The sequence below is a fragment of the Anopheles maculipalpis genome, chromosome 3RL (assembly GCF_943734695.1).
Source record: "Anopheles maculipalpis chromosome 3RL, idAnoMacuDA_375_x, whole genome shotgun sequence".
Taxonomy (NCBI): domain Eukaryota; kingdom Metazoa; phylum Arthropoda; class Insecta; order Diptera; family Culicidae; genus Anopheles; species Anopheles maculipalpis.
The window spans coordinates 31,579,289-31,590,909 of NC_064872.1; the positions used below are offsets into that span (position 1 = coordinate 31,579,289).

Consider the following 11,621-nt stretch of genomic DNA (forward strand, 5'->3'; position numbering starts at 1 on the left):
CCAACATTTCCTCCACCACAATGTTGGTGCAGATCGTTGCCACTCTGCCTTGTTTAGATTTTGCTGCAGCAATTTTTTCCACCCTCCAAAGTAAACACCCGCCAACCCGGGTTTACTGAGAATTAAAGGGTAAAGGGAAACGAATTATATATTTTTAATATGCAGTGCCAATGGAAACTTGGCACGCCAGGCCACCACCGCTTTGCCGAATGTGTAGCAAAACATGACACGAGCAAGTGGACCGGTGCTACGACTAGCGAAACAAACAACAGGAAAAAAAACGAGTCTGACGACAGGCCCAACCAGAACCAGAACTCTCCGAAGGATTTTTCACCCCTTTTCTAGGGGGTGCCAGAATGGAAGGATAAACACAGTTAGGCATAGTTAGGTGGAAAAAGTTGTCGCATTCGCGTTTCAAATCGTGGTCCCCAAAGGTGGTAAATTGAATGTACCTTTGTGGGATGGAAGTTAGTCTAGTCACGGCTTTCGTTTGGAATGGATAGTTAGCATTGGTGTACGGTTGTCGCTCAAGAAGGACATTGCTTGTTACATACAATATCCATTCTGGTTCGACTATCCAGCTTAGTGGTGAATCTTAAGATTTAAGGAGGATTTTTTTCGAGGTTGTCTAGCAACTAGGGACTAGACAAAAAAGCTCCCCATAAATGGCTTCCCCAGCATCGCTCGCTAGCTACGACAGCGATGGCAGCGAAGTAACTGTTGTCCAAGAATTCCATTTCCCGTCTGCTCATTTCAGCGTATTAATGTGTGTTGTTCTCGTTTCGTGTTCCTCGTTGCTTTCAGAATCGAATCTCCTCGATGCAGAAAATCGGCAAAGGAGAACCAGTGGACAACGATGAGTTCGACACGTGGATGAAGTCGAAGCAGCTCCTGAAGCCGGATGATCAGCTCGACCTCACCGAGGCGGAGCTGGGCGAGGAGATCCCAAAGCTGCTATCGACAGAAAATAGACATCTGCCCCGCAATCTGGTCGTGTACGATTTCCGGGAGGGTGCATTTCTGCCGGTACCACCGCCGGAGAATACGATAACGCTGCTGGAGTTCGAGGGTACCTCCATCCACAAGGACACGGATGAGGCGAAGGAGCAGATCTCGCGCAAGGGCACCGACGGTAAAGCGAACGTTTCTTATTTCCTCTTTTCAGCCAACACATAGACACACAGACACACGCAGAGAAAAGATATCCGAGCTGTTACCTTGTTTCGTTTGGTTTGGTTCCATTTTGTGTTTCCGGTACATCGCTAGCAGTTGGTGGCGATATGGAGTTTTCTTTTTCTAAGTTCTTAAGTCCTTTACTCTCTCATTCATGTGTGTGCAGGCGCCAGGGCGTGTGTATACTATTTTTTAACTCTTTTCTTTGCAATTCAATGACTTAAAGATAGAGACTTAAACAATTTCAACAATACACCCCATTTTAAAGCTGTGGATTTATCTCGTTATCTGTACCTTATCCACAAGCGCACAGGCACCGTGAAACGACTGCTCTTGTTCACTTTCTTCATTCATCGCTCTAATTGCTGGTGCATGGTCAATCTTGGCATGATGAACTAGTCTTCTTTATCTCTCTGTCTATTTATTTTTCATTTTTATATCTTTTTTACACGTTTGTATTTTTTTATTCTCCTTATTAAATGTAATTTATTTATTTAAACTCCGAGTCCGACTCCTTGCGTCCTTTACAAGCATGTACATTGTAAGAGAGAAGAAAGCGAGATAGTACTGCTCGCAAAATTCGCTCACAATTGATATGAAACTACCCGTGCGCTGGTAGTATCTCATGTTTGATTAGTGTATGTAATATTAACCGAGCGCTAGTGAAAGTCTTATCGATGTGATTATAGCAAATTGGTACTGTGCCATAAAACCTTTTGTAGTTTTGTGTTTAATATATGAGTTTTCAAACTCTGTACAGAAAAAAGTTGACAAAGCAAAAATGTTAAAGACACGTGCAGACTTTCTTCGGCCATGTTTCGATAAAGCTCGCCCCATAAGCTCGCAATTACTTAACGTTTAGACCTATGACACCTATTTTTGATCACTCGAATTAATTCCATTTCTTTCACACCCTCACACCCGACGGTATGCCGGCAATTTTCGTTTCATTTTCCTATTCACCGAACTCACCGAAACTCACCCTTAAACTGCCTGAACAAACAAAATAACCAAAAACATGCATGATGAAACATTGAAAAAAAAAACCATTGTTATCGAAAACGAAACTAAAACGCAAACACGCGTTATCGTGGCTATTCGTTGCCCCGCGAAAGAGTTAAATGTCACCCTGGACAAACCGAAGGAACCTCTCGCCGAAGACCAGGAGGACACGAAAAAGCCCGACACACCGGAAACTGGTGACGGCGAAGAGGGTGAACGAGATGAAGGTAAAGCAAAACATCCACAAACTCCAAACTCCAAACCAAAAAAAAAAAAAAAAAACCTAACAAGCAACATCTATTCGAAGTTTTGTCCGCTACGTTGTTTGTTGTGTTGTTTTTACTAATGCTGTTTTCTTCATCTCTCTGTTCGTTGTCTATCGCTGTACGCGTTTCGTTTACTACTTTCGTAATTTGTAGTATTTTGACATGAAATTTAAGGTAGTATATGTAAGTAGTTTTATTTTTAAATAGTTACTAAACTGTTTATTTTATCTTATGCTACTTTTTTCGCTTAGAAACTTTGTTAGTAGATTCCCTTTTAACTCGTCCTACTAGCTTTTACTATTTGCAGTTAAGAATTACTTATTTATTTCATACGTTTGAGGTTTTATTAGACACTTAGTTATTTTAAATACGATCAAATATTTTGTGCTCAGTAGCTAACATAAGTAATGTTGTGTTTCGATCTCGATATCATTTTTATAAATTGTAAATAATTTTGTGAATAACTTCTTGTAATAAAACCTTCTCTTTTAAGTGTACCAGTTTTACGTACGACCAGGTAGTTTAGTTGTTGTAAATTGTAGTTTTGTGTACTAAAACATTCAAGAACTAGCTATACAACATTAGCTCATATGAGTAGAAACATAGGGATTGCTTCTGGGTTACTCTCTACATACTGTACGTTTCGTGTGTATGTATCTTCTGGATAATGGCGTTTATCTCGAATTAGGAGATACGAGGCCTTTTAAAAGAAAATGGTGAAAACTACTTTGCAGTATAAGTTTCATAACATTTCAAACTATCTGCTCGCATTTATTTTGCCTATGTTTTACTTTGATCGTAGATGAAGCTGAGGGCGAAGGCGAAGGGCAAGAGCAGGAAGAGGAAGCTCCACCGCCACCCGAGGAAGAAGCGCCAAAGAAGAAGCTTACGAATCAGTTTAACTTTTGTGAACGTGCCGCTCTGACAATAGCAAATCCGTCCAGAGTAAGTGTCTTAACTTGTGAATTTCGATGGCTTTCGAAACTTTTAACCGATTGAGCAACGCTTTACCACACACAGTCAGTGGACACGCAAACAATTCCACCGCCACGATCGTCGTACGGCGCGAGCGTACTCCAGTGGGTGATCTACGACTCGTACATCGAGGACTACGCGCAACAGCAGCGCGAGAAGGAGCGCGAGAAGGAGAAAAAGCCTGGCCTGCAGCGGCGCGATGAGAAGAGCCGCAAGGATGAGAAGGCGAAGCAAGCGGAAGAGTTCAACAAGCGCTACCTGCAGGCGTGCCAGATTATCGAGCGCATGGTGAACCAAAACATCTACGACGAGATCGCACAGGACTATCGCTACTGGGAAGATCCGTCCGATGAGTTCCGCGAGGAGGAGGGCACACTGCTACCGCTGTGGAAGTTTTCCTACGAGCGCACCAAGAAGATGTGCGTTACTGATCTTTGCTTCAACACGCTCTACTATGACCTGTTTGCTGTCTGCTTCGGGACGCGTGAGTATCCATGGTGATTCCGGGGGTTTTATTTCCGGAAAGGAAAACTGGAGCAAATGGGGGGTTTTTTTCCCCTCGCAAGTGTTTCTGGCAGGACGAGTGATGGGATTGACACACAATTGACGACATGAAATCGATAAAATTGAAATTGATTGAAATGTCCCGTCTGTTCCCCGAACGTCAAGCTTCATTGCGACCCTTCGTCTGTGTGTGCACGCGAACGAACGACGCACCGCAGAACAGAACGTGTCATGCTGCAGAGCACGGCAAAGAAAGTTGGTGTTACGGTGTGTGTCTGGGCGGGGTGACGTTAGCCTCGTTTGTCCTCCCAAAAACCCCGAATGCAGTGGTGGATCTGGTACGATTGGTATGCACGTCGTCGTTCGGTTTGTTCCGTTATTTATGGCTTCATTACGTGCTGCGGAAGTTTTGATGTTCCGCCAGTAAACGCAACCGTCCGAAGGACAAAGTTGTTGGGTGTGAGATGTGGGAAAGCTTTTAGGATGAGAAAGGACAGGAAACAACAACAAAAAAAGTAACGCTCGATAACGCCACAAATGGCATAGGTCAGGATAGCTCCACGGACAGTGGGGATCGAAAGGTGAAACGACGATATGACTACGACCGCAATGGTGACGCGTGACGGCGAAGACGCCGGCGACCGTAATCAATGAAGAAATGTTGCCAACGGATATTAATTGAGAGATATGGCCGTCTTCATTGGCGCACAGCTACCTTTGTGCTCTCTTTGTGCTGGGAGATCGAAGGCGAACGGTTGAGCCTGCCTGTCGGCTTCCGGATTGGATGAACATGAATCAGTTTATCGTTCGTGGTTTATTTAGCAGAATTTACCTTCATTGTGACAATAATGTGGGATGGGAAAACATGATTTGCTTGCTAAATACATTACGTGAGGCTTAGAGGGAAATAATGAACCAAACGGTAGGCGGTGGCTCAGGTATCCCTTTGATTTTTTACCAAAATGTGACGATGTGCTCAAGATGGCAAGTTGTTCCAAAACATAATGATCGAATCTGAAAAATACAAAAAAAAAAACAAGTCCAACGTCACACTACGCCGGGAATCCAATGATGATGTTTTAAATATTCTCTTATCCTAAAGTTAATTCTATAGCTCCCAAATCTCATCGTACGCCTTCATTCCCCGGCGGGCCCATTTTGGAAAGTATGTAATGGAACATTTATTCCAACTGCTTTCTGACGCTCTTTTTTCCCTTCCGGCTCCCCCCCCCCCCCCCTTGCTCATCTTTTCAATCCATTGAACAGTAAACCGTAAAATCAAGATACCGTTACAACCCATTAAATCTTTACTGCGTCGACCGTGGCGACGATGTTCTCAAGTGGATCCGTGGGAAATGGTAAAGGATGCGAACGAGCTCCGAGTGTCATTTTAAGGTTCTCCTCGGGCATGTTCCGAACTTCACAATTCCAGCAATTTTTTTTACACTCTCACTCTCGCTCTACACCGCAGAGTTGTCTGGTCGTAAAAACACGGCTCACCACGAGCGTTGTCGCGTTTCATTTTCCGCTGGCCAGTGTTCGCCGTACGCTCGCTAAAGCCCGGGCTTAAGGTGGCCTTGCACAGTGCTCCGGGTGGGTTGCTTGCGAGTCAGGAAATTTGCGAGTAACCAACCCCCCCCCCCCCCCCCCCCAACTCCATCTCGGTCCCGGTGGGGTTTGGTGGGCAATAAAATGGCAGTAAAATCAAAATTAATACCACTCCATTTTTTTATGACACTTTGCACACCTTTTATCCTTCGCTTTTCCTTTCCTTTTATCTTTCCCTCGATTTCCTGCTCCTGCTGTTATACTGTTTATTCAGGCTTTAAGAGGTGTGATTCGGCGAGTACATTCCAACCATAAATGCTTTGTGACGGGTGTGCGGGGAAACAAAAAAAAAAAAGGCAGAAAACAGAAGGTAACGGAAGGCCTTCCGCACTGTACTCTGGCATCCAGGGCGGGAAATTGGATTATGAAATGAAAATACTTCATTGTTTTACCCTTTGGCCGGAAAATGTCATTTGTACCCAGGGTGACCGACCGAAGCACGTTGCATGTTGCACGGTTAATGGTTTTATGGAAAAGTGCAGGTACCAACAGACAACTAAGTGATTGGAATAGTTTTACGCGAGCATACGTTGGTTAGTGTTTGTGCGATTGATTGGAAAAGTTAATTTAATGAGGTGTACGTGTCAACGTGCATTTGCAGTTGCATGTGTAGGTAAACAATTTTTTTATGATTATAAAGTTAAAATTAATTTCCCCAGTGCCAGGTGATAGAGACGACGACGGCGCCGTTTTAGGACCAGGGTTCAAATATCTCTCGGACCGTTGCCTTGTAATGAGACCTGATTACCCAACTACGTGGTATTTAGTAAGTTTAGTAAGCAATAGGGGTCTCAAACGGCAGGACCGGTGTTCAAATCCTATCTGGACCGTTTCCGTTAAGAGGAATGAATATACAACGTGGTATCGGCAAGTCTAGTAAGCGGCAAGTCTAGTATTTCGATGGCCGGCGTGAATTTAGAGGTCGTTAAGCCAAAAATAAGAATAAGAATAAGTAAGATTTTCGATGACCAGCGTTTCCTAGTGTGTGAATAGGCTAAGGTTAGAAAAGGCTGAACGCTGAACGGCAGACATAATTATTTATTTTGCTTCTGATGGCAAATACTCCAAGGCTAATTAGCTCACAGCTTGGAGATGGCTGACAAGAATTCTATGACTTCTACGACGACAGTTAAAATTTTAATTGAACATTGCTCAAATTTTTTTTCTAAATATAATGATGAGGAAATTGAGGATTGATTAATTTATGTATTTTACAGTGGACTTTATGAAACAGAATGCCGAGGGAGCTGTATGCTTATTTACGATTAAAAATCCGTCCTTCCCCGACTACCGAAGTAAGTGCCTTTTCTTCTAATTTAAAGATACTGAAAATCATTGACTAATTATTTTCTACAATTTTAATCTTACAGTTGCAACAGAAAGTGGTGCCATGTGCTGCGATATCCATCCGAAGTACCCGTACCTGATCGCGATAGGACTGTACGATGGAAACGTGATCGTGTACAACCTGCAGGTCGGTACGAAGGAGGGACCCGTGTACATTTCGCACGGCGTGAACGGCAAGCACGCGGAATGCGTGTGGGAAATTAAGTGGGGTCCGGACATGCAGGATGGCGAGATTAACTTCTTCTCCGTGTCAGCCGATGGCAAAGTGTTTAACTGGGTGTTGATGCAGAACAAGCTCGCGATCACAACGATCATCACGCTGTTTCTAGAGCTGGATCATGTTAGTGGACCGGACGGTAGTGCGCTGCGCTTGAAGGGTAGCGGTACCTGTATGGTTTTCCATCCACACAATCCGGAGATTTTTCTCGTCGGTACGGAGGAAGGTTTCATCTTTAAGTGTAGCACAGCGTACAGCTCGAAGTAGGTATCCGAAGATGGTGTGAAGTTGTTTGCATCGCAATCATCGTATCGATGTTGTAATCGGTTTACATTTCACAGATACCTAATGACGTACCACGCACACTATCTGCCAGTACATCGGATGGATTACAACAAGTTCAATTCCAACATTTTTGCATCCTGCAGTGGTGATTGGCGGGTGAAGATTTGGGAAGACATGCGACCGTAAGGAGAGAAACTGCGAGAGAAGTTGGGAAAGGAAAAATGCAAATGATTAACTTAACTTGTTTTTCCTTGCTATTTGTTGCAGTGAACCGCTGTTCATATTCGACCTAGGGTCTTCGGTTGGAGACGTCAAGTGGGCACCGTACTCGAGCACCGTTTTCGCGGCGGTAACAACCGAAGGCAAGGTGTTTGTGTTTGATTTGAACGTGAACAAGTATAAAGCCATCTGCACCCAGGCGATCGTTTCGAAGCGCAAGAACAAGCTTACACGTTTGGCATTCAACCAGAAGCTGCCGTTTATCATCGTCGGGGATGATAAGTGAGTATGCAGCGGGAACAAGAGGGAATTCCGATTGTTTGAATATTTGATTGTGTTGTGTCAGCATGGTCCTTGGCAGTATGGTTGGATGGCTGCTATGCTATGGCTGTGGGTAGGTTCGATTTGCAATTGCAAGTCGACAATTGCATCAAGGTTAAAAGCAATCGAGTGATACCCGGTGAAGAAGATTTTTTTAGGTGTTGTAGTTGTTATATATTTTATGAGCTACATTAACAGTTGTACAAGAATGTGTTGTAAGCCACTGTCTTACCAACACTGATTTCGTGGAGTTGATGAGTCTTTAGCTGGGATAAACTCGTGGAACGTTCTCTATTATGCTACAATATAGGATTAATTTAAAACGAAGTAGAAGCAAAAGTCCTTTTAGGCCGTCCCCACGGACAGAGGAGGCGTGGTAGGCCCAGATTGAGGTGGGAGGATGGCGTGGAATCATCCGCCATCAAGGCCGGGATAACGGATTGGCGGACGAAGACGCGAGCCCGTGATAACAAAACAAAAGAAGCGGAACCCTACTTGATTTCTTCCTTCTTGACTGAACGAACTTTTAGGTCACGTCGGCCATATAATGGCTTATTAGACTTGCGGATACCACGTAGTTGGATAGTCAGTTGTCACTACGGTGAAATGGTCTGGGTAGGATATGAACCTCGGTTCTGTCGTGCGAAAATCGCCACTTGCCGGATACTTGATTAATATTACGCAATTAATTAGTCAGTCTTCAACTAAGGAAGAAGGTTACAATGGGATTCGACGACGAGTTCTGTGGTGCGAACACCGACTCCACTATAAACTGCCTCTATAAAGTCTACAAACTGAACAATCAAACAACTACGTCCCTCTCTTCTGCAATGAAATATTTTTTCCTTACCTTCTTCTTCTTGGCTTAACGACCTCGAAGGTCATGCCGACCATCAAAATGGCTTTCTAGACTGCCGATACCACGTAGTTGGTTAGTTAGTCCTCACTACGGGGGGACGGTCCAGATGGGATTTGAACCCCGGTCCTGTCGTTTGAAGACCGGCGCCGCAACGGCGTACACAACCGGGCCGCCCCATTCCTTACCTTACACATTTTAAATTATACCAGAGAAAATGTCGAGGATTTTCAATAGGAAAACCATTTATAATTATTTTTACTCCGTGAGTTCCGAGACCATTACTGAAATAGTTTGAGCACGACTTTCAATGTCTTTTAATTAATTTAATTTAATTAATTTAATTCATCAGTCATAAATATACTTTGTACGGTACGAAATGGCTGGTTTAACGGTACGCGTAGTGAGCGCCCAAAGAAAGCCCCGCATGCACAAAGAACAGAGAGGCGCTCAACTTCCATTCCGTTTAAGACCTCCGAAGTTTTTGCACACCCACAATATTTGCATTTGGTCAATCGTGCACTAGTTTTTCAACCTTTGAATTCAATGCGTTCCACACTCCCTTACCAAACATAAATAATTTGTTAATGACAAACTTAGAACTCTTAGAATAATTGATAAACATAATCTGCTTACAGGGCTCCAGCTGCTGAGGCGCGTCAATGAACCTACTGCATAAGGTACCCGGCATAGCCATAGGCAGTCGACTACTTTGGCCCCTGACTGCCATCATCAAGTGTAGCCCACTTTGTTTTACACAAGTGGAGACCCATTTATCAAATCTTCTAATTAAACGGTTAACGATGATTGATGTTTACTGCTTTTCCGGCCGATTTCGCCGACTCAAGTGTTGCCGTTTGGGTGGCTGTGGTTGTGAAGTTCAGTGCTTCTGGCTGGTTTAGTTCTGCCTTACAGTTGCCCGAAGTGGACCTCAATTTATTGTAGGTTTTGTGCCGTAAAACTTCGAAACTTCGTGTTCGTGTTTATCGTTTTTGTGTATTTTGTAAATTAGTGATAATTTGAAACTGTTTAAGATATCTTAACGATGCCTGATGCTTTCATAACTGGTTTGAAGAGCTCGCAAACTAATACCATGAAGAGAAGCGTGTCTGTCGAGATGAAATTACCGTTTATTGTAGAATTTAAATACATTAAAATATGCGAACGACCACTTAGTCAACAGAACTTTTGCATGAAGCTTTTATCGATTTAGAACTTTGGCAGCAAATTAAATTTAAGTATCCTGACCCACCATGCTCATGCATTCTAATTTGTTACGGTGAAGCGAATTTATTCGATTTCCGTTCCCAACCCAACCTATGTCTTGGTTAGTGTACCCTTGTTGTGATGCCGAGGCCAAGGCTGTTTTACGATGCGAAGTTGTTGCTGTGTTTTTTACCAGCATTCTCCTCATTTGGTACACCCTTGCCCGAGGTGACGATGTATTGGCGCCATTTATCATCGTGCCCGTAACAAAGTACGGGTTATACGGGCTGCTGCAACATGTACGGCTCATGTAGAAGGACGTCGGTTCCTTTCCACAAATTAATGTTTGTCGTGTTTTGTGTTCCTCTCTCCTTTTTTGTTTTTGCAAGTTCTAGGGAAATTTCATTCAATTACAAGCAAACCGGTTAGACTGGACCATGTCGAGTAGGGTTTGCATATATTTTTCAACGTCCAAAAAAGCAGACTGATGGCTATCATTATTATTACAACGATGGATTTGCCCCATTGAAGTAGTGTCCGTTTTCCATGCTTCTGAAACTTTCTTTCTTCCGTTTGCGACTCGTTACAGAGGTACGACGATTACGCTGAAGCTTTCCCCGAACCTGCGCGTCAAGACAAAAATGGGCAAGAAGGCGGGCGTTGTTGATCCGCAGCTGCTCGAAAGCCAGAAGCTGGACCGGCTACTGTCGCTTGTCCGCGAGCTACCCGAGGGAGAAATGGTGAAGGAAACTGTTTCGACCGTCGCCTCGAACTAAACAAAAAAAAAACCAATGCTACACCGTATCGTTCTTGACCCACCTTGAATATTACCAGTAAGGAAAATCCGTTTTGTGGTAGTGTGTTCCAGTTGTGCGGCGTTGTTGTTTCGGATTTTTGCCCGACGTATATTTTTCTCTCGCTTTTCTTTACCAATGGGCGGTGCAAAATAAACGTGAAATTTTAGTTTACGTTTTACCCGGCCACACGAGCAGATACATGCCAGATGACACTGACGACCCGCAAGCGTGCAGTGTGGTAAGGTGGCGTTTCGGATTTTATTTGGCGTTTAACGTTCTTCCTCAACAGGTTTACAGGTGTGAGAGGTTTTGAAAGCCCTCCTCACAATCGGATAACAGTGTTCAACAGTTGCAACAGAGACAAGTGGTTGGAAGCTAGAGCAAGAGTAGAAGGGAGCTTTATTTTTGGTTAACAGTTTTTAACGTGTACAGGTAACTATTATTCGTTCGAGATAGTGGGAAGATAGAGATTGAACCTATTTTCTGGATTTTGTTGTTGCTATACCTTAGAATTCCTAGGAGTTTTGGAGTGGGTGACACCTTCAATAGAGTTTTGTTTCATTTCTTAAAATAAAAGAAGCAAATCCATTCTAACGCTGTTAATGTTACTAGCACCATCTGTCGGAAGGAAAATGTTTATAATTTAAAATAAGTACAAAATTGTTCCAACAATAATGCAAACGAATATCACATGTATTTATATATCCTTGGTAACATTTACTATCTTTTTTGGTATGTATTGTTTTCAGGTTTAGTTTGTTTTAGCATGAAATTTAGTAAAATTGTGTATTGATGCTGTTCCGTCTGCCACTTCACTTTGACTTACTAATTGACGAATGGCATTT

The 11,621-nt window shown here is 43.3% G+C and overlaps 1 protein-coding gene across 1 annotated transcript; it reads left to right on the forward strand.

The window, feature by feature from the left end:
* The first annotated feature begins 810 nt into the window (after positions 1–810).
* Positions 811–10,760, forward strand: LOC126565829 (dynein intermediate chain 2, ciliary). Its single transcript, XM_050223038.1, has 9 exons — positions 811–1,132; positions 2,289–2,402; positions 3,244–3,386; positions 3,462–3,900; positions 6,746–6,823; positions 6,899–7,355; positions 7,434–7,559; positions 7,645–7,878; positions 10,569–10,760. Exons 1-9 carry the CDS (start codon positions 820–822, stop codon positions 10,753–10,755), a joined length of 2,091 nt encoding a protein of 696 aa, XP_050078995.1. The 5' UTR covers positions 811–819; the 3' UTR covers positions 10,756–10,760.
* Positions 10,761–11,621: the final 861 nt, after the last annotated feature.

What these genes read in the sequence shown, in the direction of transcription:
- LOC126565829 (XM_050223038.1), top strand. Translation starts at nt 820, where the DNA reads ATGCAGAAAATCGGCAAAGGAGAACCAGTGGACAACGATGAGTTCGAC. An exon ending in AGAGGGTGAACGAGATGAAG is followed by an intron (nt 2,403 to 3,243) that starts GTAAAGCAAAAC and finishes CTTTGATCGTAG; the next exon opens with ATGAAGCTGAGGGCGAAGGC. An exon ending in AGCACAGCGTACAGCTCGAA is followed by an intron (nt 7,356 to 7,433) that starts GTAGGTATCCGA and finishes TACATTTCACAG; the next exon opens with ATACCTAATGACGTACCACG.